Source organism: Drosophila subpulchrella, chromosome X (genome assembly GCF_014743375.2).
Source record: "Drosophila subpulchrella strain 33 F10 #4 breed RU33 chromosome X, RU_Dsub_v1.1 Primary Assembly, whole genome shotgun sequence".
In the NCBI taxonomy this organism is placed as follows: Eukaryota; Metazoa; Arthropoda; class Insecta; order Diptera; family Drosophilidae; genus Drosophila; species Drosophila subpulchrella.
In genome coordinates, this window is record NC_050613.1 from 16,526,765 (window position 1) to 16,551,614 (window position 24,850).

The following is a 24,850-nucleotide window of genomic DNA, read 5'->3' on the forward strand; positions in this document are numbered from 1 at the left end:
TTTTTCCACAATTCCAAGGGATGATGAAAGCTCTATTGAAATCGAAAGTTAAAAATGAAATGAAATATGTATGTATTTACAAATATGTATTTTGAATTTTGAAGAGGGTCTTAATTAACAGCAATAAATTGTTATGAATAATACAATATCGCCTGAGATAAGAAAATGACCATAAAATGATTTACTCATAAACATACATACATATGTATAAATCTTTACACATACATATGTACATAATACAATGTGCACTCATAAGTATGACTAAATAGTAAAGAATTATTCAATTTAATGAGTTATTTTACTTGTAGGGATATAAACTTAAGTTAAGATTTTTATAAATGTATATACGTTTGCACATATGTTTGTTTGTATGTTTATACCAGTGTACATATATAAATACCGGCAACCAAACTTGGAGTGTATGAATTTTCATATGTATGTAAGTATGTGTGAGTGTGCAGTTTCTAAATTCGCATGTTCTCTCCAAGCTCAAAAAAGCTCAAATTCCAGCAACAAAATTGAGTAGGTGAAATGGAGTGTACCTAGAAGATAACATAGCAAACACTTTTAAAAAAACCAAATGAAAAGCTTTCTAAAAAAGTTGGTATTTAATATTTTTGTTTTAATTAACTTTAGATATAATATTTACTTTGTATTATATCCTTATATTAATTGTGCCAATTTTATGGATGGATATTAAATATATTTATATGCAAACAAACTTACCAATGAAGAGCTCTCTTAAAAAATAGTTGTTGATTATAATTTAATAACAATAATTTAAAAAATTCCTTTAATTACTTTACTTATTTATAATTACCCCTCTATTTATTTATACCAATATTAATATTATTCTGAAACATTCCGAAAAATAAGTCTGCTGGGCAGCACTGAGCTTTGAGATTGATGAGAGCCGAAAGCTCTTTTTATTGCGGTGGTCTGACACGCACGTCCTTCATCTGACTTTGAAAATTTTCTCGCCCAAGTTTTCGCCCATAGAAAGTGCTCAAAATTTCTCAGCCAGCACAGTCGATTCCTCGCTAGCAAGCCGAAAGGTAGTGTAGATCTCCTCTTTTCCAACACTTTTTTCCACCAATCTTTTCATTAACTACATTTACTTATATATGTGTGTATACTATATTGTTTTCTAGATAAACAAAGAAGTTAACCATGTCGAAGATCGGAATTAACGGATTTGGACGCATCGGTCGTCTGGTGCTGCGCGCCGCCATCGATAAGGGAGCCTCCGTTGTGGCCGTCAACGATCCCTTCATCGATGTGAACTACATGGTCTATCTGTTCAAGTTCGACTCGACCCATGGACGTTTTAAGGGCACCGTTGCCGCCGAGGGCGGTTTCCTGGTCGTCAATGGCCAGAAGATCACCGTCTTCAGCGAACGCGACCCGGCCAATATCAACTGGGCCAGCGCTGGTGCCGAATATGTGGTCGAATCCACTGGCGTCTTCACCACCATCGACAAGGCGTCCACCCATTTGAAGGGCGGTGCCAAGAAGGTCATCATCTCGGCCCCATCCGCCGATGCCCCCATGTTCGTGTGCGGCGTCAATCTGGATGCCTACAAGCCCGACATGAAGGTGGTCTCCAATGCCTCGTGCACCACCAACTGTCTGGCTCCCCTGGCCAAGGTGATCAACGATAACTTCGAGATCGTTGAGGGTCTGATGACCACCGTTCATGCCACCACGGCTACCCAGAAGACCGTCGATGGACCTTCCGGCAAGTTGTGGCGTGATGGACGTGGCGCTGCCCAGAACATCATTCCAGCCTCCACCGGAGCTGCCAAGGCCGTTGGCAAGGTTATCCCAGCCCTCAACGGCAAGCTCACCGGCATGGCATTCCGCGTTCCCACGCCCAATGTGTCCGTCGTCGATTTGACGGTGCGTCTGGGCAAGGGCGCCTCCTACGATGAGATCAAGGCCAAGGTTCAGGAGGCCGCCAACGGACCCCTGAAGGGCATCCTGGGCTACACCGATGAGGAGGTGGTCTCCACCGACTTCCTCAGCGACACCCACTCGTCGGTCTTCGACGCCAAGGCTGGCATTTCGCTGAACGACAAGTTCGTCAAGCTGATCTCTTGGTATGACAACGAGTTCGGTTACTCCAACCGCGTCATCGATCTGATCAAGTACATGCAGAGCAAGGATTAAGTATGGAATGCATCCATCCAGAATACCAATACCCATCCGCACAATATGAAAGTTAAAGTTAGATGAGCGGTAAAATGGGGTGAGACACATCAGAAATGGATCAGTAATGGATCACATAATATTAATATTGCTCCCCGGCGGAGCATCACGTATGCGCTATGAAATATGCTTCTGTTTTCGCTCTTCAATTTACCAGCCACAAAAAAAAACACATTGGAAAAATTTAAATACATACATCCATATACACATTAATATGTTTACTGTTGTTGAATAAAGTTTCACTCTGTGTGTAGTTGTAAAAAAATATTATTTATAGGCATTTAAATATTTATTTTGGCCTTTTTATTTGAAATTCGTGACAGGAAAACGTGGAGCTATAAGTTAGATAAAAAGGTTTTTTTTTTGACAATTGGAAATTTTTAAAACCATTATCGATTATATATTCCTGAAAGTTTGCCCACCCCCATTTTGACGCCTATAATAAAATTTTCGTATGACTTTTTACATAATTTTTAAAGTTTGTCTTGTTTTAGGGATGGCATTTCCCTGAAACCTTTTTTAAGATACTTCATTGAGCATACTTAATTTTCAAATTAAAAAAATCAGAAAAACATAATTATAAGCTTTCCAATATACCAACCATTTCTCAGGGATGATCCCAGTAAAATTTGAATATAATTGAGCTATCGATAGCTGTATCTCATAGCTGTATAGCTGTATCTCCTTGGCAAACTTATTAAGTAATCATGTTTTATGGAGACGCCTCTGGTAATTTAATTTATTGAATTAAATGATTTTAAATTGCTTGTATAGCCCTTGGGTATGTTATGTTCTTGGTATTTATTTTTTAGTTTTAAAACTTTTTATATTAAAAATTGCATGCCAAAAAATTCAAAATTTAAATTATAGAATTAAACAGATCTGTTTTCTTAACTAGAAGGCAGCCAAACGCAGTTTTTATCCGGTATCAACGCGCGTTTTGCCCTTTCAATTGGTATCGATAAATATTCGCTTGGAATTCTGGTATTTTATAAAATACTGGAAATCCCAGAAAAAGCGCTAGGCCAAATTGCCTAAAATCCGATAAAATACCGCTTATCGATAAATATTTTATATACCGAATTATGTATACTTTTCAGTATATAAATACTGAAATCGCAACGCAACTGGCATGGCATGTAAATAAAATAATCAATTGACGAAACCCTGAGATAAAATGTGAATTATTGAAAATGCAAATGTAGCAACTGAACATTAACCATCGTAACACGCGAAGACCATTGGTTCCTGCTAAATGTGAATTAAAGTGGTCAAGTGAAAACGCGTTAACTTGTGTAAAACTGGAGTGGCAAACAAAGAGTATGTTTCCCCGAGTGATTTTGTGTATGAGTTGGACAAATTTTCACCAGTGAAAATAAAATAAAACATTTGTGCGCCCCCGTAAAACCCATAATATAGAATTCTCATCTTACGTATGTGCAGAGTGAATATAATCTGTATACATATTGCTGAATATGCACATACATATGTGCGTTGGAAATATATGTGCGGATCTCATTTATAATTAATAATTACCAACGGTGTCAAAACATCTCGAATACTTTCGTTAACATTGAAAAGCAGCTTTTGTGGGATTTTAAAGTGAATTATACACATGTATGGAAATTTTAATAGATGTTCCGTTGCACATGTGCAACAGTGCGTTTCTCTATACATATGCCCATCTATTTTGGTATATGTAAATTTAACATTTCAATGTTGTCCATGAATAAGTCACGAAGTGTTGTCCAATTGAAATAACGGTGAAAAGCGTTAGAAAACCCCCCAAAAGTGTGTGTATTTGCCTAAACATACGAACTATTTATAATATACATATATACATATGGGACCATCCATGTCGTATTGGCAACTTTGTGTGTACATAAGAGAGTGTGTATGTATGTATTTGGTGGACCTGAGAGAAACGAAATAATAGAATGCAAAACGCTCGTTTTAAGGGTTTTAAAAGTGTATCAGTGAACTATTTGTGAGAAATAAATGTTCTACATTTCCTTGGTGTTAAGAAACTATATTTTTTTCAAGTGAAATATTTGGTTTTTAATAGTTAAACAATTTGTTTCGTTTTTTCGTTCAGTTGGAATGTCCTATTTACTTTCGAACATACATACAAACATATGTGGGTCAATGTAGACAATGCTCATGAAAACTATGTACATAATATAACGTTGTTTGTTTTGTCGGTATGTATGTACACCCATGTCCAGCGATATGTATGCGTTAATTCCACCCAAATAATATCTTCTAGGTTACAACATTGTTTATTAGCTTGCATTGCATTTTCAAGGCTGAATTCTGCAGCCTTCGTTTTTCCACCAGCAAGGAAAATCCAATCATGAAGGAGTTCTGAGAGCTGGGGGATTAAAGCTTGCCCATCGGTGGGCTTCTTATCAAAAACTGCAAACAATTGGATCTCGAAGACTGAATGTAATAGCACAGGTTGGTACCAAGTGATAAGAAATAAGCTGAACTTATTGAAAAGTTACTTAATCTGCCCAAAATATACATGCAAATTGTATATACATATGTATGTGGGTTTCATTAATAACAGTTGCGGGGGCGGAAAAGGCGTGGTCAAAATATGTTACCAGCATTTCTCATTTCTTTTAAATTCCTATCCTATAGGAATTCTAATATCTTAATATTTACAAGTATTAAAAACATTTGTTTGTATAGTCATGCCTTCATTACTCATTAGTTTATCTTTGGCAAAGTCTTATATCATTTTTTTTAAATTGAAAAAAAAAATACAGTCCATTTCCTTTGAGGTTCAGTACTTCCTCTATTATTACGGAGCATTTGATATCTATTAATTCATAGAAACTAAAACAATAACATTTAAGATAAGGCTACAAATAGCTTCAGTCTACTTACAAAAACTACTTATTTTTATTTTATTTCAGAAAAATCTGTCAGGTGTTATCATGTCCACAGGAAAATACCTTTTTCTTAAGGGTTCCAGGACTTTGAGGTCCCAAAAGCTGAATTTATAAAATGCACAAACAAGGTACTTGGCAAATAATACCCAAAATTAAGCCTTTTTTAATCTTGAAAATATTATTTTCATCAGAATCTGGTTGTTAACAACGCGCTGCTACAAGTAAACCCATATATACCGACACTATAGACATGAAAGTAAAAGATATAATGCCTTGTGCATGCCCTGCATAAAAACATAGACACCAAGTACCGCAGTCAGTCTAGTATTTGGCATCTGATCCGGATCTGCCGGCCAGCCCACACACACTCAGAATGGGTGCCAACACGTCGAGCAGCAGCTATCCCACGGTGGCCTCATCGGGAAGCGGGGGAAACAGCAATTCCAGCAGCTCGAATGGCAACCTATCCGCTCTGCCCATGGGCATGGGCGAGATGTCCGGCGGAGCAGGTGCTTACGGCAGTGGCAGTAGCTGCGGGCCAAGTGGGAATGCCGGTGGTGCTCCGGGCATCGTCATCAGTGGAGCACACTACCATCGGGATCAGAGGAGGAAGCGTGCCACCGGCTTTGCCACCCTCAAACGCAAGTTCATACGGCGACGGCGCTCCTCCAAGGCCTGTGATCACGCTCGCGTGCTTAGAGATTTCGTCTCCGATTGGGCACCCGTTGAGCTGGCCGCTCTGTGCGAGGAGTTCGAGGCACTGTCGGCTCTGAGGGATTTGTCGGTTAGCATAACATTTCCCTATAATCTCTTACTTGGTGATCTATTAACCGAATTGTCTTACAGGTGCAGGCCGAGTTGGCACGACCGCCGGCAGCCACATTTAAGCAGGACCTGGCTGCCATCTATGAGAAGAATCTGTGCACCGATTGTGATCTGGTCTTTCGTGGAACGATATTCTCAGTCCATCGTGCAATATTATCGGCACGTTGTGTATATTTTCGGGACCTGCTGGCAGGATGTCCTGGTTTCGGAGCGCGCATATGTCTCGAGCTACCCACTTCCCCCATAGATGTGCAACTTTTCTCATCGCTCTTGCGCTACCTATACACCGGTGATCTTTGTCCCCACGATCCGAACATTGACATTGGTCTATTGCGACAGTTGGGCAAGGATTTTGGAACACCGAATCCCCTCGAGCACGATCTGCGCTATTTGCTGGAAACGGGGGACTATGCGGATGCAGCCCTTGTCTTCACGGCGGACGGTAGCAACGATTATCTGCGACAGGACTCGGGCACCTCGGAGTACGGCTTCCGGCCGAAGATCGAACTGCCATGCCATAAAGCGATCTTGAGCGCGAGGTCACCATTTTTCCGGAATCTAATTGCGCGTCGTACACGCAATATTGACGAGTACGTGGAGCGTTCGTTGCATGTGCCCACACGCATCGTATTAGATGAAACTGTTATACCAAAAAGATATGCGCGTGTACTGCTGCAGGCCATCTACTTGGACTCGGTGGACTTGACATTGATTTTGCGAGGCGTGGGATCGGGCACATCGGCCGGTTCCCTAGGGGAGGTACACGCTCTCACCAACACAGGACGGGTAAGACCCACAACGCTGGAGGAGGCCATGGAGTTATATCAGATCGGTCGTTTCTTGGAGCTGGATATTTTGGCTCAGGGCTGTGAGGATTTGATTCTGGAATGGCTATCGATTGAGACGTTACCCACAGTCCTGAAGTGGGGCTGCCAGCCCTATGGATCCGCCTGGGTCTTTCGCCAAGCTTGTCAGTATTTGCGGGAGGAATTCGCCGCTGTGAGCTCCTCGCCTGTGTTGCATCAACTCGATAAATCTCAGTTAATACATATTCTGCATAGTAACTTTCTACAAGCCTCCGAACTGGAGGTATTGCAGGCCGTACTCAAGTGGGGTGAGCAGGAGCTCATCCGGCGCATGGAGGATCGGGAACCGAACCTGCTATCCCACACAGCCCACTCGGTGGCGCGCAAGGGGGTGAAGAAACGCGACTTGAGCGACATAGAGCTGCGCGAAATACTCTCCGAACTGTTGCCGCTGGTGCGCATGGATCATGTCCTGCCGCCGCACTGCGAGGTCCTCTGCCAGGCGATTCGACGGGGTCTGGTGAGCACACCGCCATCGCACATGATCGGCGATGATCGAGAGAACTTACGTATCAATGCCTGGATTCGTGGGGGCAAAAACCAGGGGCTGTACGTGCGGCCCCGCCTATTTATGCCCTACTTCGAGGAGGTCAAGGCCCTGCTGGAGGATCGAATGTCATCGTCACACCATCAGGTTGAGCTAATGCGTATGCGCCGGTGTCGACATCCCCCCGACATACCGGACACCCTCTACATGGTGTCGCATATGAATTCAAAGGCGAATAGTGATCTTAGCACAGTAGAAAACCGTAGTACTGATGGAAATGTTGATATATTAGTAGGCGCCGCTGTAATACCACCACCGGACAACCAAACCCTGTTGGCGATGCGCAAGCGGGAGCACAAGCTGCGCCAGTCGCCCATGTGCCAGCGTGCTCTGTTGCTGCCGCTCTCCTCGAAGAGTGAAATCGATCGGCAAATACGGCTGCGAGTGGTAAGGGAATTCAATCTGCCCGACGAGGTGTCCGACCTCCTAGAAATCGCCCTGCAAACCAATCCGGGCAGGAACGAGAGCCACGCCGAGGAGACAATTGCCACGACGTCGCAGAAGGACGACTCCCTGCTGGAGGACGAGGATCAAAGCCCGCCGCCATCGCCGGCGGCCACTTGCTCAGTTTCGCGACACACCACCGTTGCACCGTCGTTCTTGTCGCCCATGGGCGGCTCATCCGTGGCGTCGTGCGGCACCGACGCCGCCCATCCGTGCTACAGTCGAAATCTCACCTTCCCACGCCACCACTCGAACGGCCTGATGGGCGTGGCCAATGCATTTGGTTCCGGCTCGGGTCCCACGCTGCAGTGCAGCTACTCGCGCCTCTCCTCATCGGTGCACCAGCGCAACGACCTGCCGGCCCTCATCACCGAGGGCGACTTCCGGTTCCCGCACGGCAATGGCCTGGGACTGGACATGGGCGCCGAGGGCGGCGCATGTGGCCTGGACGCGGCCAATAGCCATCTGTCCGAGATGATGCCCGATGTGGCGATGGCCACCGCCTCGCTGGGACAGCTCCACCTGACGAACAATGGAGCTGGATGCGGCCCAGGCAACATGGGCGGACGCGCAGTAAGCAGTAATAACGACATGTCCGAGAGCTTGCAATTAGATTTAGGCGATGGCCCGAGCCCTCATATAATTGGAAGTGCTGTCGGTTCTATGACCCTTCGAAATATACAGGTTAGTCATTGTTATACTGATTTTATCCCATAACTATATCCCTAATTAAATATATCACATCTGTAATTAAAGCACCAACTGCCAACAAACAACTATCACCACTTTATGCAGCGTTCGAATTCGCCATTCGAAATCCTGCGGCAGGGTCAACCATCGCCAACATCACATCCACAACATTCCGGGACATACAATTCTGGACCACCAAGGTTTTTATAGAGATTTCGAGTGGCCCCCGATCATGGGCATTATTTTAGCATGCCTTTCTAAATAAAAATCCGATACAATTAAAACTAAAAATCTAGATAAATAAAACAAACTACTAAATAAATGTCAAAATGATACCCCTTTCCAATGATCTATCAATATATAATATAAGCTGGAATAAGATGAAAATATACAATTTTCCTGCAAAATGTTCTTAAAAATTGGACTTTCGCTGTGGTTATTGAAGACTGGTGATCGGAGTTCTTATACCGCTAATGGCTAGCTGATTAAAGACTTCAAAACATTTAAAACTGACAAGAACAGCGTATTCCCTTTTTATTTAACCATAATTCCATGATTTTGGTCAAAAATACTTATCAAGGCTTACAGCTAAAAGACCGATTGTTTTGAGCAGCTTACGACCTATGCCAACGATCCCCATCACTTAAAGAAAAATTTATTTTTTGACCCATTTTCGCATTTTTCATAACATCACGATTTTTTGCGAAAATTGGAAAAAATTAAGTTTTCAGGTTTTAATGCCAATGGATTGGAAATTAAACTACGAGCACAACGAGGCATGGCATTCGGTTTTCTGACTTTTACTAGCATTACGGCATCCAAAACACTGATTTTTTAGGGCTGGAAAAAGGGATTCAGATTTTGGTCAAAAATACTCATTTTTCTCGCGGTTTTTTAATCGTAGTTCAGCCAAATCAAGACTTACAGCTAAAAGAGTGACTGTTTTGAGCAACTTACGACCTATGCCAACGATCCCCATCACTTAAAGAAAAATTTATTTTTTGGCCCATTTTCGCATTTTTTATAAGGGGTAACATCACGTTTTTTTGCGAAAATTGGAAAAAATTAAGTTTTCAGGTTTTAATGCCAATGGATTGGAAATTAAACTACGAGCACAACGAGGTATGGCATTCGGTTTTCTGACTTTTATTAGCTTTACGGCATCCAAAACACAGATTTTTTAGGGCTGGAAAAAGGGATTCCGATTTTGGTCAAAAATACACATTTTTCTCGCGGTTTTTTAATCGTAGTTTAGCCAAATCAAGACTTACAGCTAAAAGAGTGACTGTTCTGAGCAGCTTGCTACGTATGCTAACGATCCCCATCACTTTAAGGAAAATTTATTTTTTGACCCATTTTCGCATTTTTTATAAGGGGTAACATCACGTTTTTTTGCGAAAATTGGAAAAAATTAAACGTTTTCAGGGTTTAATGCCAATGGATTGGAAATTAAACTACGAGAACAACGAGGTATGGCATTCGGTTTTCTGACTTTTATAAGCTTTACGGCATCCAAAACTCTGATTTTTTAGGCTGGAAAAAGGGATTCAGATTTTGGTCAAAAATACACATTTTTCTCGCGGTTTTTTAATCGTAGTTCAGCCAAATCAAGACTTACAGCTAAAAGAGTGACTGTTTTGAGCAGCTTACGACCTATGCCAACGATCCCCATCACTTAAAGAAAAATTTATTTTTTGGCCCATTTTCGCATATTTTATAAGGGGTAACATCACGTTTTTTTGCGAAAATTGGAAAAAATTAAAAGTTTTCAGGTTTTAATGCCAATGGATTAGAAATTAAACTACGAGCACAACGAGGCATTCCATATTCTGACCCAAAAACCGATTTCTTATGAGGAAAATACTTTTTGCTCAATTTTCATATATAAGACGGGAAATCTTTTCCTACGTTGCTAATAGGACGAACTTAAGTCTTAGTCGTGAAAAAGAGCGAGAGGCCAATATTGGAAAACTATTTTTTCAGGTGTTTTCTGGCACTCCAATAGGAATATTTTGTATTAATTTGTGTCAAGGGCATCACCTTGTAAAATATTAGTGTGAAGGTAAGTATATTGTTTTATATCGAGAACTTGGTATGAAAACCTATTCATCAACATATCCATCACATTTGTTCGACCTTCGACTTTTATTGATTTGCACCGATAACAAATTTTTTTTGATGTTTTATATTACAAGATATTATCCCTACCAATACCAACCTTTTTTTTAATTACCAAATTAATTCCCAATCCATCATTTTTTTTAAAATTAGGATCAGGTCTTACCCAGGTTTCCTAGGCATCTATATATGTTTAAGATATTCCATCCAAATGAGAGTTACTTCTGGAAACCCCTAAAATCTAGGCCAGTGAAAAACATAGGTTTTTTCTTTGTAATGATTCTATTTTTAGTTTTATCAATTTTTACATAAATTGCATATATGATAATTAGTCCTTAAACACGTAATGCACAAAGGGAATGAAGCTGTCACTGATATACATAGAGTTATGTATCATGTGCATGATAGTTTGGATTCCATAGGCTGCATGTTGATGTCATATAACTATGAGAGTTCTTTGTATATAAGTATATGTACAATCAAATTATAATTATTTCTTGCTCAACATGTCTCGGGGGCTGTTCTTAAGCTTACATTAATATTATACAAATAATACAAATACACTTAAACTAAATTTGCGAACCTAAATATACTTTTATGCTTGTAATTTGTATTTATTAAAAATAAGTAAAGTTCGTATTACTTATATGTGACGTTTCAACGCGCGCGACCATATTAAGATCGAGGAAAGTATTTTGCCAATTTGGGGGACTCAGTGCTTAGGTTGAATGCTAGGTCTGAAGTATAAGGAAGTCTTAACCTCTTTTAATTTGATTTTTGTTTGCCACAAACTTCTCCTTCGTCTATCTCCTCACGTTACAAATCAATGTAGTGTAGTGTGTGTGTGTGGTGTGTATTCAAGAATTATAGTTTACAAAAGCGTTGCGCTTCATTTATTGGTGTTCTCTCAGGCTCAAAATGATGCTGGGAGGAGGTAATTAGGATGGGACTCTTGCGTATATGATGACATTTTGGTGGTGGTGATCGAAATTTTTAAAAAATCTCTTTGTCTTATTCGCTTCTACAATTTTGGTTAGAGTAACGACGACGATTTTCTTATCATCGACTTGGTGCCACTGATGACACTGGAGATATTCCGATTACACCGCCAGGTACTGAGCTCAGACCAACACCACCTGCATTCGAGACAATGCCCATCGTGTGGTCCGCCTCCTTCTTTGTGGTGACACTCTGTTGGCCCATCGAATCGACGCTAATCATGTGCTGGACTGGAATGCTTCCTGGTGCCGGCGGCCCGGGGTTCTTGCCCATGGCGGGCCCACCAGAATGCTGTTGCTGCTGCTGCTGATTCGGCGGACCGGGCTGCTGAACCCCTGATGACTGAACAACGCCGCCGGATACTATCTGCATCCGATGGTGGGGCGGTGGTGGGCCCAGAGAACCAACCGAAGGGGGAATGGGACTTGGCTCCTTGCTTCGCAAATGGGCCGCAGACTGGGCTGCGTAGATATTTATCGCCTTCTGTCGCTCCTCGGCCTCGTGTCGCAGAGCAGCCTCCATGATAGGGTTGTAGCGGAGAATGGGATAGGGATCGCGGTAGGGATCGATGCCCCAGCCCGGGGGAGCTGGTCCACCAAAGTGCCCCACACTCAAGGTGGGCGGCATCATGGTGCGCGTCAGGTGCGAAGGCGGTGGCGCCAAACCATGTCGACTGGCTGCCATGAAGTTGGCATGATGATGGTGGGCCGCCGCTGCAGCTGCATTCGCTTGCGCAGCTGCTAACGAGGAGGAATGATAGCGCGGATCACCGACACCGACTGCCGCGGCCGAGGCACGCAGCAGCATCACATCCTGCTCGTCCTTGGTGCGCGGATGCTCCTCCTTGATCCGAATCTCGGTGTTCATCTCGCCCACGTTCCGATGGGGAGAGCGATCGCGTACGGGTGCCGCTGAAGCAGCCGCCGCTTGGATCGCAGCCTGCTTGTTGCTCTCGTTTATCCGCTGCTGCTGCTGCATCCGCTCCCGCTCCATTTCCCGCCGCTCTATCTCCCTCCGTTCACGCTCGCGCTCCTTGCGATCGCGTTCTCGTTCCCGTTCCCGTTCCTGCTGTTCGCGCTTCAGCTTCTCCTCCTTTTCCTTGCGCTCACGCTCCTCCCGCTCACGTCGCTGGCGGTCACGTTCCCGCTGCTCGCGATCCCGCAGCTCCCGTTCCCGCTCCTCGGCCTCGCGCCGCGCGTTGTCCAGGCCAGGATCCGTCTTTACCGGCCAGTTGGGAGACGCCGCCGCCGACGAGGGATGATATGCGACACTCCGTTGCATTGCATTTGTCCTAAAAAACAAAAATCGAAAATATATTAACAAGGGAAATTTATAAAAAACAAAAGAACCCAGTTTCCAGTTCATAAAATTTTACTATAACCATCTTTCCTAAAAAGTGTGTGCAGTGTTCTTACAAAAGTTTGTAAAATACTGAGCAAACGTAGCCAATACAAATATATGTACATTGATATAAAACCCTTCTTTAAAAATGTCGACTAAAAAAATTTGAATTATACAATTATAAATGTAACTATAAGCGAAATAAATTTTTAAATATAATTTATTTTTTTATAATAATTCTTTAAACTTAACAAATGAATAATTCAATAACTTTCGTTTTACAAACTTATAGTCTTAAATTCTTTTTTACTTATAAGCATATGACCTTCGTACTTATGAATAATATACTTTTTGGAGAACATGACTATCAGAAGAAGGCCATCCCTTTCATTTTGATTAAATAAAAATAAATAATTATCCTTTATAATAATAAAAATAAGTATTTATCCTATATATTAACAAAAAAAAAAATGGCTTATAAAAAAAAATTTTGTTATATTGTATTTTCTAACAGAAAATTTTATCATAGCCTTCAAATATAGATTGTTTTTAGTAATAAATAAGTTCTTTATTTACCTCCACGAGTCTAAGTGGCCACCGAAATGTGTTAGCCCTGTGAAACCAAACGGAGTCACATAGCGTCCAAAGGGGGAAACAGCTGTTCCTGTCGAAACAATTTGCATGAGATGACAAGGTGCAATGATGATTACGCATTTCTCTACTTACCAATATGACTAGGGGGTGCTCCAATGAAACTCGCGGCCAGAGGAGACGCCTCGAAGGCCAATCGACCTGGCAGAGAGCTGGCAAACGCTGCCGACGGCGGCATCTCATTCGCCCGATGAAGAATATGCTGTGGCGGAGTATTGAGACCCATATTTGGCGTTGTCTTCATGCCGAGCACTGATCCAGGACCATTGGACACCAGGACACCGCCGCCAACCGCCGGGATGGCTGCCACATTATTCACCGGCGTGTTGGCTCCACTGGGCATACCGCCGCCTCCGCTGATCAGGTTGCCAGGAGGAATTGGTGCGCTGATCGAGGAGGCATTCGATGACGCCGTCGGAAACCCTGTCTTTTCAGAGCTCTGCTTGTTTTGGTGGTAATAGATTTCCCACGCGATTCGAACATGCATGGCATTCCAACGACCAGTTTTCTGTAAGAAAAAATAAACGATTAGATTAAAATAACATAGTTTAAGAATAATTGACCAATTAAAATATAATTAACTTAAAACGAGAACGGATGCTATGACACCAACAAAAGATTTTCAACTATTAAGTACCATAAATATTTCACTTTCTCAATATCAGGTTAACTTATATCGTTGGGTTAAATTGCCGATTCGATAAAATTAAGTTTTTCAATATCATGTTAGGTTTTGTCCGACTAAAAACTTTTAACTAGAGGTTAAAGTCCAGTTAAAGTTTGCTGAATTTAACGCCAATTTCCCAATCTCATGTTAACTTTAGTCATTATGTTTAATTGCTCATTCGATAAAAATAAGTTTTTCCACATCATGTTAGGTTTAATTAGACAAAAAACTTTTAACAGGAGGCCAGTTCCAGTTAAAGCTGGCCTACTAATCTTATTCAGGTTTGTCAAGCCGAGTAACAAACTCTGTTAGGATTTGTCTTTCTTAAACTTATCATCACATTGAGAAAACGAATTTTTTTTTCAAACAAATCTTACATCTCTGACACAGACAGCAAACTAGAACTTTAATATGACTTTGAGAAATCGGCTCTAAAATCCTAACTAGTAGCCCAAAACTCAGTTGGCTAATATCTGTTCTTCATAACTTAGCAGCAAAGAAAGTCTAAGGATTTCTCTTTCGTAAAATTAACATCACATTGAGAAAACGAATTACTCTTCCTAAAGAATTCTTCATTCTCTGAGAGTTAACTAACTTGAACCCCAACATGACATTGAGAAAACGTATCTAAAAACCTAACTAGTAGCCCAAATGTGATACCCGTTATTCTTACCTTAGGAGCAAAGGAAGTAAGGTGGTTGGGAGGCATGAAAGGCGTTGGCCCTCCCAAACCACTGTGCAAAAGGCCAGCCGAGGTGTATCCTGAGTAGCCTCCCGTTGGCAATCCCATGCCTGTGCGATAGAACTGAGGATCGACGGACGACATTTTGGAGATATCTTTAAATAATGGCGGGGGAAATATTTGTCCAGAAGACGGTTGCACAGCTGTTAGGGGAGTTGATGAAGCTGACACTGGCGGAAGCAACTGCGGATGCTGATGGAGATGTGCGTGCTGTTGGTGCTGGAGATCGGTTCGTAAATACGTTGATGATGGCGGTGTAGGGGTAACAGCTAAGCCAGATCTGTCCAGGAATCTGCTATCCAACTCTCGCCTCAGCAAATCAGCTTGATCATCTGCAAAAGTAATGATTTGATACATTTTATACAAGCTCTTTTAAAGGAGAAATGTGGGAAACACTTACTTTTACTTGGCTGAAAAAGCGATTCCGCGGAAAAGGGATGCGGCGCATTTGTAACCGGGTTCGATATCGCCGCCACCGTGGGCTGTGACATAGATGAGGCCGTGGTCGTGGTGGCTCCCGCCGTCGTTACAATGCTGCTCATTGAGTGCGACACTGCCGGAAATTGCGAAGCGGATGAGCTGATGATGGCCGCGGAAGAGGTGGCTGGCGATGGGGAAGATGGTGGCGGCGCTAAGGGTGCTGGGAAGTAGTTCGATGAGGACTGAAAAGAGGGATTTGTGGAGGAGACGTGAATGCCAGCGGTCGCGGGAATGGATAGAGGCGATATGGCATTGCAAGAACTTCTCGCCGTCGATGCCGCATTCACCATGCCGATGCCCATGCTCGAGCAGTTGGACAGCGGCGGAGTCGGACGGGCACTGCCACTCGATACGATGGGTGTAGAGGGAGCACATGTGGTTACCACTGCGTTGGCAGGAGAGCTGTAATTAAGGGACAACTTGTTAGTTAATTGGACACATATGAAGACAAGTGTTTGATGCATACTTCAACCATAGCGCTGCCTTCGAAGAGTATGAGAGATTGCCCAGTCCTGGCGGCATTGAAGAACTCGAGGATAAAACTGGGGTACCTGTACCTCCATATTGACCTGGGGCAATACCGCAAAATGAGGATCCCATGCTCATGCCCTGCGAAACGACAGGAGGCAGTATTGTTGATGCACCGTGGGACCGCATATTTGTACTGCAGGGGAAACAAATGATCAATACTGTATCCTTTCATGGCAAAATAAGCTATTATTTGCTACCCACCTGTAACTGGGATCCCGATCTTTGTTGCAAGGGCTCTCTCCCTTGGGGGAAATAACCTTCTGGATCACAGATGATGACGCTGATGATGTTGATGGCGATGAGGAGCTCGACGTGACCGCTGTCGTTAAACTTTGAACGGCGAGAACCGAGGGACTAAAGTTGGAGGCAGCGGCGGATGCAGATGAATACAGTGTATTCCCGCAACGCACCAAAGGTTGATTCTGCGATGGCATCGAGTGCGTCGCCAGCATATGCGAGACAGACGAGAAGTTGCCACTCTGTGAGAGCATCTGCTGGGACTGCGGGAAGTGCGATTGCGGGGCAGCCGAACTTGAGAGCGAGGTCACCGCCAGAGTGGATAGTCCGGAGTTCGGGCCAGTTGTCCCGGCTGCCGCGGAGGAAAATGCACCGGTGGCGTAGACAGGCACATGATGGGAATGAGATATATGTGGATTGCTTAGCGAGAGGGCTTGAGATGAGTTCGCCACCGAAGGAACGACCGTCACAACGGGTTGCGATGCGCCGCTGGAAATTGCACAGCTATTATTGAGTGGCGTTATGGATCGCAGGTTGGGTGTCATCGAGACACTCATCGCCATGTTCGATGGGTTCGCCTTCATCGCAGCCGGCGATTCCCGGCTGTTCCGGCTATCCGAGCTTCGGTGCTGGGCAGGAGGCGGTATGTTGGACGCGGCAACCGGCAGCACTGGAGGCAGGTACGACCCGTGCGTAAGGCCGCTATAAGGAGCATAGAGGGGATAATTCCCATATGGTGCTCGGTATGGCGGCGCTTGGATGATCATGGGCACGCCCGTGGCCACATGCGAGATGGGAGCAGGTGGTGCGCCGGGAAAAAGCAGCGGAGATCCTGTGCCCACAATGGCATTCCCGCCGGCGCCGAAGACCACCTTTCCCATGCCGGACGTTGATGTCGCTCCACCAGATGGGATTCCCACATAGTTTGGGTTAATCGAAATGGATGTGGAGACCACCGGTGGCGGCACTAATTTATTGCTGGCATTGGGCGAGACACGCGGCAATGTACTGGTCGTGACTGCAGACGAAGTCGCATTGCTGGCAGGCGGATAAACACTAAGGAAGCCATTGACTATGGGATTGGTTGGTGAGGAGGTTGGTGCTGAATTGTTTTTCGCAATCTCTGGCGTGCTCGGCAATCCCACGACGGACGACGGCAACTGTCCCTGGCCATTCGAACTGCCATTATTGTTGCTGCTGCTGCTATTACTTCGTGAGAAGTTATCATTTGATTTTATACTGCTCGCCAGAATCACACTGGAGGCCGAACTCAAGATGGAAAGTCCGGCGGCATTCGGTGTGGTCATGTGTGCGCCAAACGGACTGGCTAGTGTAACCGCAGCCGGCGATGGCGCAGCAGATAGTAATGGAACCATTGACCGTTGCACCCCCGATGACAAGCCGTTTGAAACTGTTGTCTTGGCGTTGAACATAATCTTTTGATCAATGTCGGATGCAACCGTTGACACACATTTCTCATTTCCAGCCGATAGTCCAACGTTGGGAAACTGTTTAAGAGGTAAAGCCACAATTAGTTACTTGAAAAAGGGGTTAAGCATAAGGATAACTCACCTGCACTGCCGAAACAGAGGGCGGCACGCACATGCTGGGATAGAGCGTCTTCTCGGGCGTGGATTTCTGCAGCATGCCCAGCTCCCGGTTCCCAGATTCCCCCGCCGTCGCCGAGGATGCGGAGACAGAAGCACCCACATGCAACGCTGCCTTGCCTTGTGAACTGCTCTCCGATGTGTTTTTTATGTTTAAAGCTTTACTTCCATCCGGAGTTTCTGAAGTTCCTGCCGTCACCGTGCCCATCGACGGTGCAAAAGGTACTCCCGAAAAGGTTGTGCCACCATCTCCACACGCCGCACTCTTTTTCTTCAGGTGCGGCAGGTCGGATAGCTTGCGGGAAGTCGATCGATCCTGACACGAAGAAGTATTTGAAACATTCATGGGCGTTGGGGGGTTATCAATATCAAATATTTGTTCAGAATTCTGCAAGCACAAAGGGTTTTTATTATTTAAGTTATAAAAATGCAATGGGATGGGAATCAAAGTGACTATTATAGCACCCTAACTTTTATATACACCCTAACAAATATGTTTTATTTCTTACTTAGGTTCTCAAAATAATATTGCCTTTAGGCTATTATAATTTGTTATTCTTATGAATATATTATAGAACAGCTTGCATTTTTTTCTCAATCAATTTATTTTGCAGTGAGATCGAAAGAGACAGAAGTATATTGAGGAACATAGAGATAAGATTAAATTCTGTGCTATTCTCATTTTAATAAATTTATAAAAAATTGTAAATATGTCATTTAATTTATTTTCATATTCTGTAAATTGTTTTCTACGATCAATTTCATCTTAAAGTATTTTCTTTTAACAGACATATGGAATTTATAATTTTTTTAGGAGTCTTCTAATGCGAACAATTAGGAATATATTTATTAAAGTCTAACTTTAAGTTTTAAACTATACATGGCCTATAGCTTGTAATTAACTCTACAAAATTAATTAATATAACAATTATAACAAATCACATAAAAGTTCCTCAACATTAGAAATATAAATAAAGAAAACATTCAATTCAAGGCGAACTTCATTTTCAAATTAGGCGTATTCAGGGGATTCATTGGTACAAAAAAAACCTTGTAGGCAATCACATACCTTTTTATCATTGCTGACATTATCACACTGGAAAAAAGGAGTGTTAGAACTGTTTGGTTTAGGCCTTTTAAAATATACTTACGATATTATTTCCTTTGCTGTTGCTGCTACAATTAATAGAAGCCTGGACAAAAATGATAATCGATTAAATAAACCATATAGAATGGCGGGAATTCAGGGCTTACGTCATTCAAAAGATCACTTTGCTCGTTCTCCTTCTTTATACTGCTGCTGGGCCCAAAGGATTGCGCGGGAACGCTTGGTGATTCCTGGATTTCCAGAGAGCGACAGGTCGCCGATGTCGTCACGGTTTCCATGTTCTCCAAACCATTCGATTTCTAATGATAATGAGACAGATAAGCGAATTGGTAATATGATAAATGATAAGACTCACTTTAACGACCTGCGCTGATTGCGATCCACCCAGTTTGCATACACCCAGGTGGTTATTGTTTGCGCTGGCGGCTGCGGCAGCAGTAAGATCACTTGATATTAGATTATTGAGCTGGTGCGTGTGCGTGGGCAGCGTTTTGGTCACATGTAATTGGTCAACGGTGCTACTACTTGTGGCGGGGGAATTGTGAGATTTTTTGGCATCGCCGCCAGTACAACTGGCGTGAATCATACCAACGTCAATATGATCATGACTGTGCGATGATGATGATGATGATGATACGGCGCCACCAACGCCCAGCGGTGGCAGGCTGATATCCAGCATAAGTGAATCGTTGTCGTTCTCCAAAAATCTTGTACTGCTGCTCACTGCACTGCTGTTTACTTGGATTTTCGCTGCTGCATTGCTGCTTCCTTCCGCTGGCTGTTTGCTCGCTTGGTTGGTGTGATTTATTTGGTGACTACTGCTAGTGTTGTTGCTGTTGCTGTTGCTCATTTGATTATCATCACTAAGGTTATTACTTTTACTGTTCACCGCGCTATTGTCCGACTGCAATTGATCCTGCTGCTGCCCGTACTCGGATCGCCAGTGATCTCGGGGCTCCGTTTCGGCCTCCAAAACATTGCCAATGTTCACCGAGGGCAGCAGATAGACCACATTGGCCATACTATTGCTATTGCTATTGCTATTCGCATTGGGTCCATTGCTGGCTATGCTGTTGTTATTATTATTATTACTATTATTATTGTTGTTGTTGTTAACGTTGTTGTTGCTGCCCATGACATTGCCGGCACGATGAAGAGGCTGGGGGTTATCCTTAAGATTCAGATTGTTGTTGTTAACCGTGAGTGTGGAAAGGCTGGTGACACGCAAAGGTTGCGATTGACCCGTATCGATAACCTTTGGAATTTTCATTTCCTCTATGCTGTAGGTACAGGTTAGCTCGTCCAGTGCCGAAAGTCGTTTCTCCTTGCGTTTTTGTCCCAATTTGATGGCAAACTAGAAGGAAAATAGATGTTTTATTAATGGAAAAGCCGTGGGAATGCAATGAAAACACCTACCTCAAGATCCTCGTATGTCTTAAACTCCAGAATAGCGAAGCCATCGATGATCTCCTCCTCGAGCACCGGAGATCGCGGCAGCTTTCTTCGCACCGGAGGTGGTGGCCGAGGCGGTGGCTTGTCCCGCGGCAGGAGCAGCGTCGACGAGGACGAGGTCGAGAGCAGATCCTCGTCCAGGGACTCGCCCTCGCTATCGCTGGGCGTGGCCATCAGGCCCGTGTTGCACTCGGGGGAATGTGGTGGATTTAGAAGCAGAGATGCAATACTATCTGTGGGCGGCAGCAGGTTGTTGCTCCCATTGCTGCTGCTGGTGAAGTTGCCATTCGAATTGTTGCTATCCTCGCCCATGCTGCCAGCGCTATTGATGTGGTATATCATGCCATTGTTGTTGCCGGGTCCTGCCGCCGATCCATTGCCCATTGCCATCGCCGATGATCCGCCGCCACTGGGCGTGACGAGGCCTCCACCTGGTCCCACTCCGCCTCCAACTCCTGCTCCTCCTTGACTCCCATTGGTTGCACTCATGGCACTGCCGGCACCCACAGAGGAGCCGGCAATGAAGGTGCCGCCCAGCGAGCTGGCATTACATCGACTGTCGCGCTCCGCCTGCAAACGCTGGGCCCGTTCCCTCCGTCGTTTCTGCTGGCGCTGCTGCTTGGCATTCAGACTCAGGTGAGTGCTGCTGCTGGAGGTGTTGCTGTGGCCATTGGTGTTCCCCACCAAGGCTCCTGATCCCGTTCCAAAGCCCGCCTGGTTGCCGGCCATGGTTGCAGCGCCTCCTCCTCCCGCGCTGGAATTCAGGCTGGGCATTAATGCGGATGCCGGCGCAGGTGGCGGAGATGAGGGGGACCTCGAATCGATGCCGGCTGAAGCAGCGGATACCGCCGCAGCGGCTGCCACAATGGAGAGTTCCGTATCGGAGTCAAAGTCACAGGCACTGGTCATCGAGTTTACCGCCGAGGCAGGTGGACAGCAGGTGGGCTCCGATATGGAGATGGATTCCGGGGGAATCGCTGCCACGGCCATGGGCTTGCCGCCATCCGTCGTTGAGGTGGAGGTGGAGGTGGTCGTCGATGAGGAGGTGGTGCTGGTACTGTTCGATACGAACGATGGCCGTGCACGCGGCATGGAGCCCAGATCCGGGATATTGGCACTTGCTTGAACTAAGGCGGTCGCCGTTGGCGGAGGAAGATGCAGTACCGCCAGGGCAGTCGTCGAACCCTTCGATATACTCTGACTCTGACTTGGATTCTGGTTTTGGTTCTGACTCTGATTCGGATTCAGATTGTGATTCTGGTTCAGAGTCGGATTCTGATGCTGACCCACTACCGGGTGCAGGGTGGACTGCGGCGAGGATGATGACGATGACGACGACGACGACGACTCGCTCTTCTCATCCTGGACAGAAACGCTGGTGGAGCCGATGTCCTGCGACGATATATGCTTGATTTGGGTTCCTAAACCATTAATACTACTGCCGCCCGACGCAGACGTCTTTGATTTAGCGCTGGCATTTGATGTGTCCATTTCTTTTGCGTAAGGCTTCCAGTGGATTACTGTTCCTCAGTTCCTTTTCCTTGGGAATATAAATCAGCGATGACCATATATTATTATTATGTATGATTTTGCATCTTGGACCAAACCTTTTCCAATGCATTCGGGTAGGGTTTTTATTTTTTTTCTTTTATACCATCGATTGGGGGGCGAATGCTTTACAAATATTGGGGATTCAAGGTGGTACGTTTTTTTTTCTTTTTTTTTTTTCTTTTTTTGGCCAACCGAACCGATTCAATCGCGTGTATTTTGAAAAAATCGATGCTGCGCCGACTGTGTTTTGAAGTATTATTTTGTTATTTTGGGACCACTGCGGGGTTTTTCATTTTCCGACCGGTGGTTAAACCAGTTAGGAGGTGGCTTCGAAAAGTCGCAAAAATGATTTCAAATATTATTAATATTTTTTGTTTTTCTTATTCCTTCTCTCTTCCTTTTTTTTTTTTTGTCAACTTCCCTATTGCGCTTTTTTCTGTACACACCACACACACATAATATTTAATTCTGCACACTTTGTTTTTTGTTTTATTTATTTTTTGATTTCAGGTCAGCAGAATTACACAAAACACAGCGTATATAAAGTATGTAACATAAAAACATAAAAAAAAAAACACACACACAAAAGCCGATTTAGGAATTCACCGAAAATAGTCCATATTTATTTTGTCTAGCACTTCATCATTCGTCATATACTCTTCTTCTTCTTCTTGTTCGTATTCCTCCTCTTCTTCTTCTTCCTCCTCTTCTGCTTCTTCTTCTTCTTGAGATATATGTACGTACATACATAGATGTACATACGTAGCGTACATACATGCGTACATAGAAATTCGTACGCGAGTATATATGTATATATTTATATACGCAGATGGGGAGGAGGTGGTACACCAGTTCGGGTCGGTATTTTTTTCTCTACGCCTTCTGCGCCTTTCGTTCGCTCCTATCCTTGCCTTGCCTTGCGTTGCCTTTCCTTTTCCTATCCTATATTGTCTATAAGTCTACAAGTCTAAAGTTGACAATGTCGTTGCCGCAACGGCGAGGCGAGAGCGCTCGCGCGCTAGTTAGCATTGTACATACATACATGTATGTATGTATGTGCCCTGCTCTCCACCGCTCTGCTCTGTACAATGTCTCTAGCAGAGAGAGAGGAGAGGCAGCTGCTGCAATAGTCATCTCGCTTACACTTTTCTAATTGCGATTGCGATTGCCGTGGCCGTACCGTCGACATAGTGTCGTCCCTACATGTTGTGTACTCAGTAACAGACAGCGCAGCGTCGTTAGCACCAGTACACAGCACAGCACATCACATCACACACAGCACGTACTAATGTACATACATACAAAATACGACAACCGACAATCGACAACCGACAAATACGACATATACGACATACACCACGACGACGACGACGACAACGATTGTTCGTACATTTTTACATTTTTTACATTTTCCACACACACCAAACGAACAACAAACGCCACAGAATCGATATCGCGCATCAACGCAAAATATGCATCATTCTCAAACTAACTGTCATCACGCCAATTATGTATATTTTACATAAAATCCAATATTATTTTCCGAAAATTTTGTTAACCACAAAGAACCCAACACATAGTCTCAGAGACGGACAATTTTTCGATAACTTGGGGCAAAATCACTTTCAAGGGGATAACATTATTGGGAACTATCGGAACGGTGGTGGACCTCCACTGTGGACGCGTTGAAGCGATTTCGCGTTTCGTTGCCTTTGGTAGATGCGAAAAGTTATCAACTGGCGATAATTGTTCAAACAGCTGTTTCGTTCGGATTATTTCCTAGAACATACTGCTAAAATCGAAAATAAATCTATCTATATATATTCTTTCACAATATAATATAAAATTATTTTTAATTTTTATTAAGAAAATATTTGACCGAAAATATATGTACCTTTTGTCTAGAATCAACAGATTTTATTTTTAGTCAGTTGAATTTCTAAATATATTTCGGGAAATTAGTAAATTAGTTTGACCTATCACAATTACTTAAAGAATAGTGGGAACGGTGCAATGTGGCAGTCGAACACGTTTGGAATTTTGTTTCCGTCCCGCGAAACAGGTGACTTAAATGTTTACGATATCGTGTTGCAACACTAAGTTAGAAAATATGTAATATTAAAAACAATAAATAGGGCACCAATTTTTGTTTTCAATAAGAGTCTTTTTAGATAATTTATAGATATTTTAAGATAAACCGATGATTTTAAACGAAACTACTTTGCCGCATGTTTTTTAGTTGGTAACATTAGGTTTTAGATCAAATGTACGTTAATACAAATTTTGACAGAACTGCACCTGAAGACATTTTGTCAGCCCCGATACGTTTAAATATATACTAAAATACCGTTCAAGTATTTTTGATTCTGTAATCGATAGGCAATTCAATAGCTCCCACAACCCACAATATTTTGCAAAATGTGTAAACAAATATTTTTGTATACTTATATTTTTTTTAAAATATATTTAATAGAAAATCAATAAAATTATTTGCTGTCGACTAAGGATAAAAAAAAGAAGACAAACGGTGGTGACACAAAAATCCCCTCGGGTGGATATCGGTTGGAATTTGTACGGACGTACGTAAAAATTCCACTCGAAGAGATTTCCTCGTCAAGTTGCTCACTTTTTTAAGTTTTCCCGAACCGCCAAACAAAGCACACATAGATAGGTTTAAGTATTTAATTTGTATTTCAAATATAGTTACATTTAAATTTATATTGCCACGAAAATGACTCCCATACCCTCACAAATTGGCCTCCTCCTTAATTAATTTTATGATTTCCGTTTGTTACATGTGTATGAATGTACTACTATAATATATGGAACAAGATCACATCACAACGTGAAATAGATAGTAACAACTATAGCTTTTGTCAAGGCTGCACT

At 43.4% G+C, this 24,850-nt stretch overlaps 3 protein-coding genes across 7 annotated transcripts; 2 read left to right on the forward strand and 1 right to left on the reverse strand.

The window, feature by feature from the left end:
* Positions 1-910: 910 nt before the first annotated feature.
* On the forward strand, positions 911-2,461 carry LOC119557988 (glyceraldehyde-3-phosphate dehydrogenase 2). Its single transcript, XM_037871082.1, has 2 exons — positions 911-1,055; positions 1,152-2,461. Exon 2 carries the CDS (start codon positions 1,171-1,173, stop codon positions 2,167-2,169), a length of 999 nt encoding a protein of 332 aa, XP_037727010.1. The 5' UTR covers positions 911-1,055; positions 1,152-1,170; the 3' UTR covers positions 2,170-2,461.
* Positions 2,462-3,319: 858 nt separating this feature from the next.
* Positions 3,320-8,812, forward strand: LOC119556758 (BTB/POZ domain-containing protein 7). Of its 2 annotated transcripts, XM_037869179.1 has the most exons (7): positions 3,320-3,528; positions 4,304-4,409; positions 4,475-4,665; positions 5,130-5,233; positions 5,297-5,889; positions 5,952-8,471; positions 8,544-8,812. In XM_037869179.1, the coding sequence occupies exons 5-7, from the start codon at positions 5,479-5,481 to the stop codon at positions 8,685-8,687; spliced, it is 3,075 nt and encodes a 1,024-aa protein (XP_037725107.1). In that variant the 5' UTR covers positions 3,320-3,528; positions 4,304-4,409; positions 4,475-4,665; positions 5,130-5,233; positions 5,297-5,478; the 3' UTR covers positions 8,688-8,812. The 2 variants fall into 2 exon arrangements, with proteins under 2 accessions (XP_037725107.1, XP_037725108.1); XM_037869180.1 differs by lacking the exon at positions 4,304-4,409 and having other exon boundaries at positions 3,326-3,528.
* A 2,082-nt stretch (positions 8,813-10,894) lies between these two features.
* Positions 10,895-23,563, reverse strand: LOC119558219 (mucin-12). 4 transcript variants are annotated; one of them, XM_037871531.1, is made up of 14 exons: positions 23,455-23,563; positions 20,375-21,950; positions 19,314-20,312; positions 19,105-19,257; positions 19,002-19,043; positions 18,920-18,946; positions 17,816-18,238; positions 16,208-17,751; positions 15,942-16,139; positions 15,396-15,877; positions 14,927-15,327; positions 13,662-14,094; positions 13,512-13,599; positions 10,895-12,885 (listed from the first exon to the last, which is right to left on the reverse strand). In XM_037871531.1, the coding sequence occupies exons 2-14, from the start codon at positions 21,899-21,901 to the stop codon at positions 11,655-11,657; spliced, it is 7,548 nt and encodes a 2,515-aa protein (XP_037727459.1). In that variant the 5' UTR covers positions 21,902-21,950; positions 23,455-23,563; the 3' UTR covers positions 10,895-11,654. The 4 variants fall into 4 exon arrangements, with proteins under 4 accessions (XP_037727459.1, XP_037727460.1, XP_037727457.1 ...); XM_037871529.1 differs by having other exon boundaries at positions 10,896-12,885; positions 22,018-23,559; XM_037871530.1 differs by having other exon boundaries at positions 10,896-12,885; positions 20,375-22,288; positions 23,455-23,537.
* Positions 23,564-24,850: the final 1,287 nt, after the last annotated feature.

Excerpts from the sequence above, each read along its gene's own strand:
- LOC119558219 (XM_037871531.1), bottom strand. The coding sequence starts at position 21,901 with ATGGACACATCAAATGCCAGCGCTAAATCAAAGACGTCTGCGTCGGGC. Across the intron at positions 15,878-15,941 it reads AAGGCAGCGCTATGGTTGAA|CTCTCCTGCCAACGCAGTGG; the intron begins GTATGCATCAAA and ends CCTTAATTACAG. Across the intron at positions 14,095-14,926 it reads TTACTTCCTTTGCTCCTAAG|AAAACTGGTCGTTGGAATGC; the intron begins GTAAGAATAACG and ends TTTTTCTTACAG.
- LOC119557988 (XM_037871082.1), top strand. The coding sequence starts at position 1,171 with ATGTCGAAGATCGGAATTAACGGATTTGGACGCATCGGTCGTCTGGTG.
- LOC119556758 (XM_037869179.1), top strand. The coding sequence starts at position 5,479 with ATGGGTGCCAACACGTCGAGCAGCAGCTATCCCACGGTGGCCTCATCG. Across the intron at positions 5,890-5,951 it reads CGGCTCTGAGGGATTTGTCG|GTGCAGGCCGAGTTGGCACG; the intron begins GTTAGCATAACA and ends ATTGTCTTACAG. Across the intron at positions 8,472-8,543 it reads TGACCCTTCGAAATATACAG|CACCAACTGCCAACAAACAA; the intron begins GTTAGTCATTGT and ends CTGTAATTAAAG.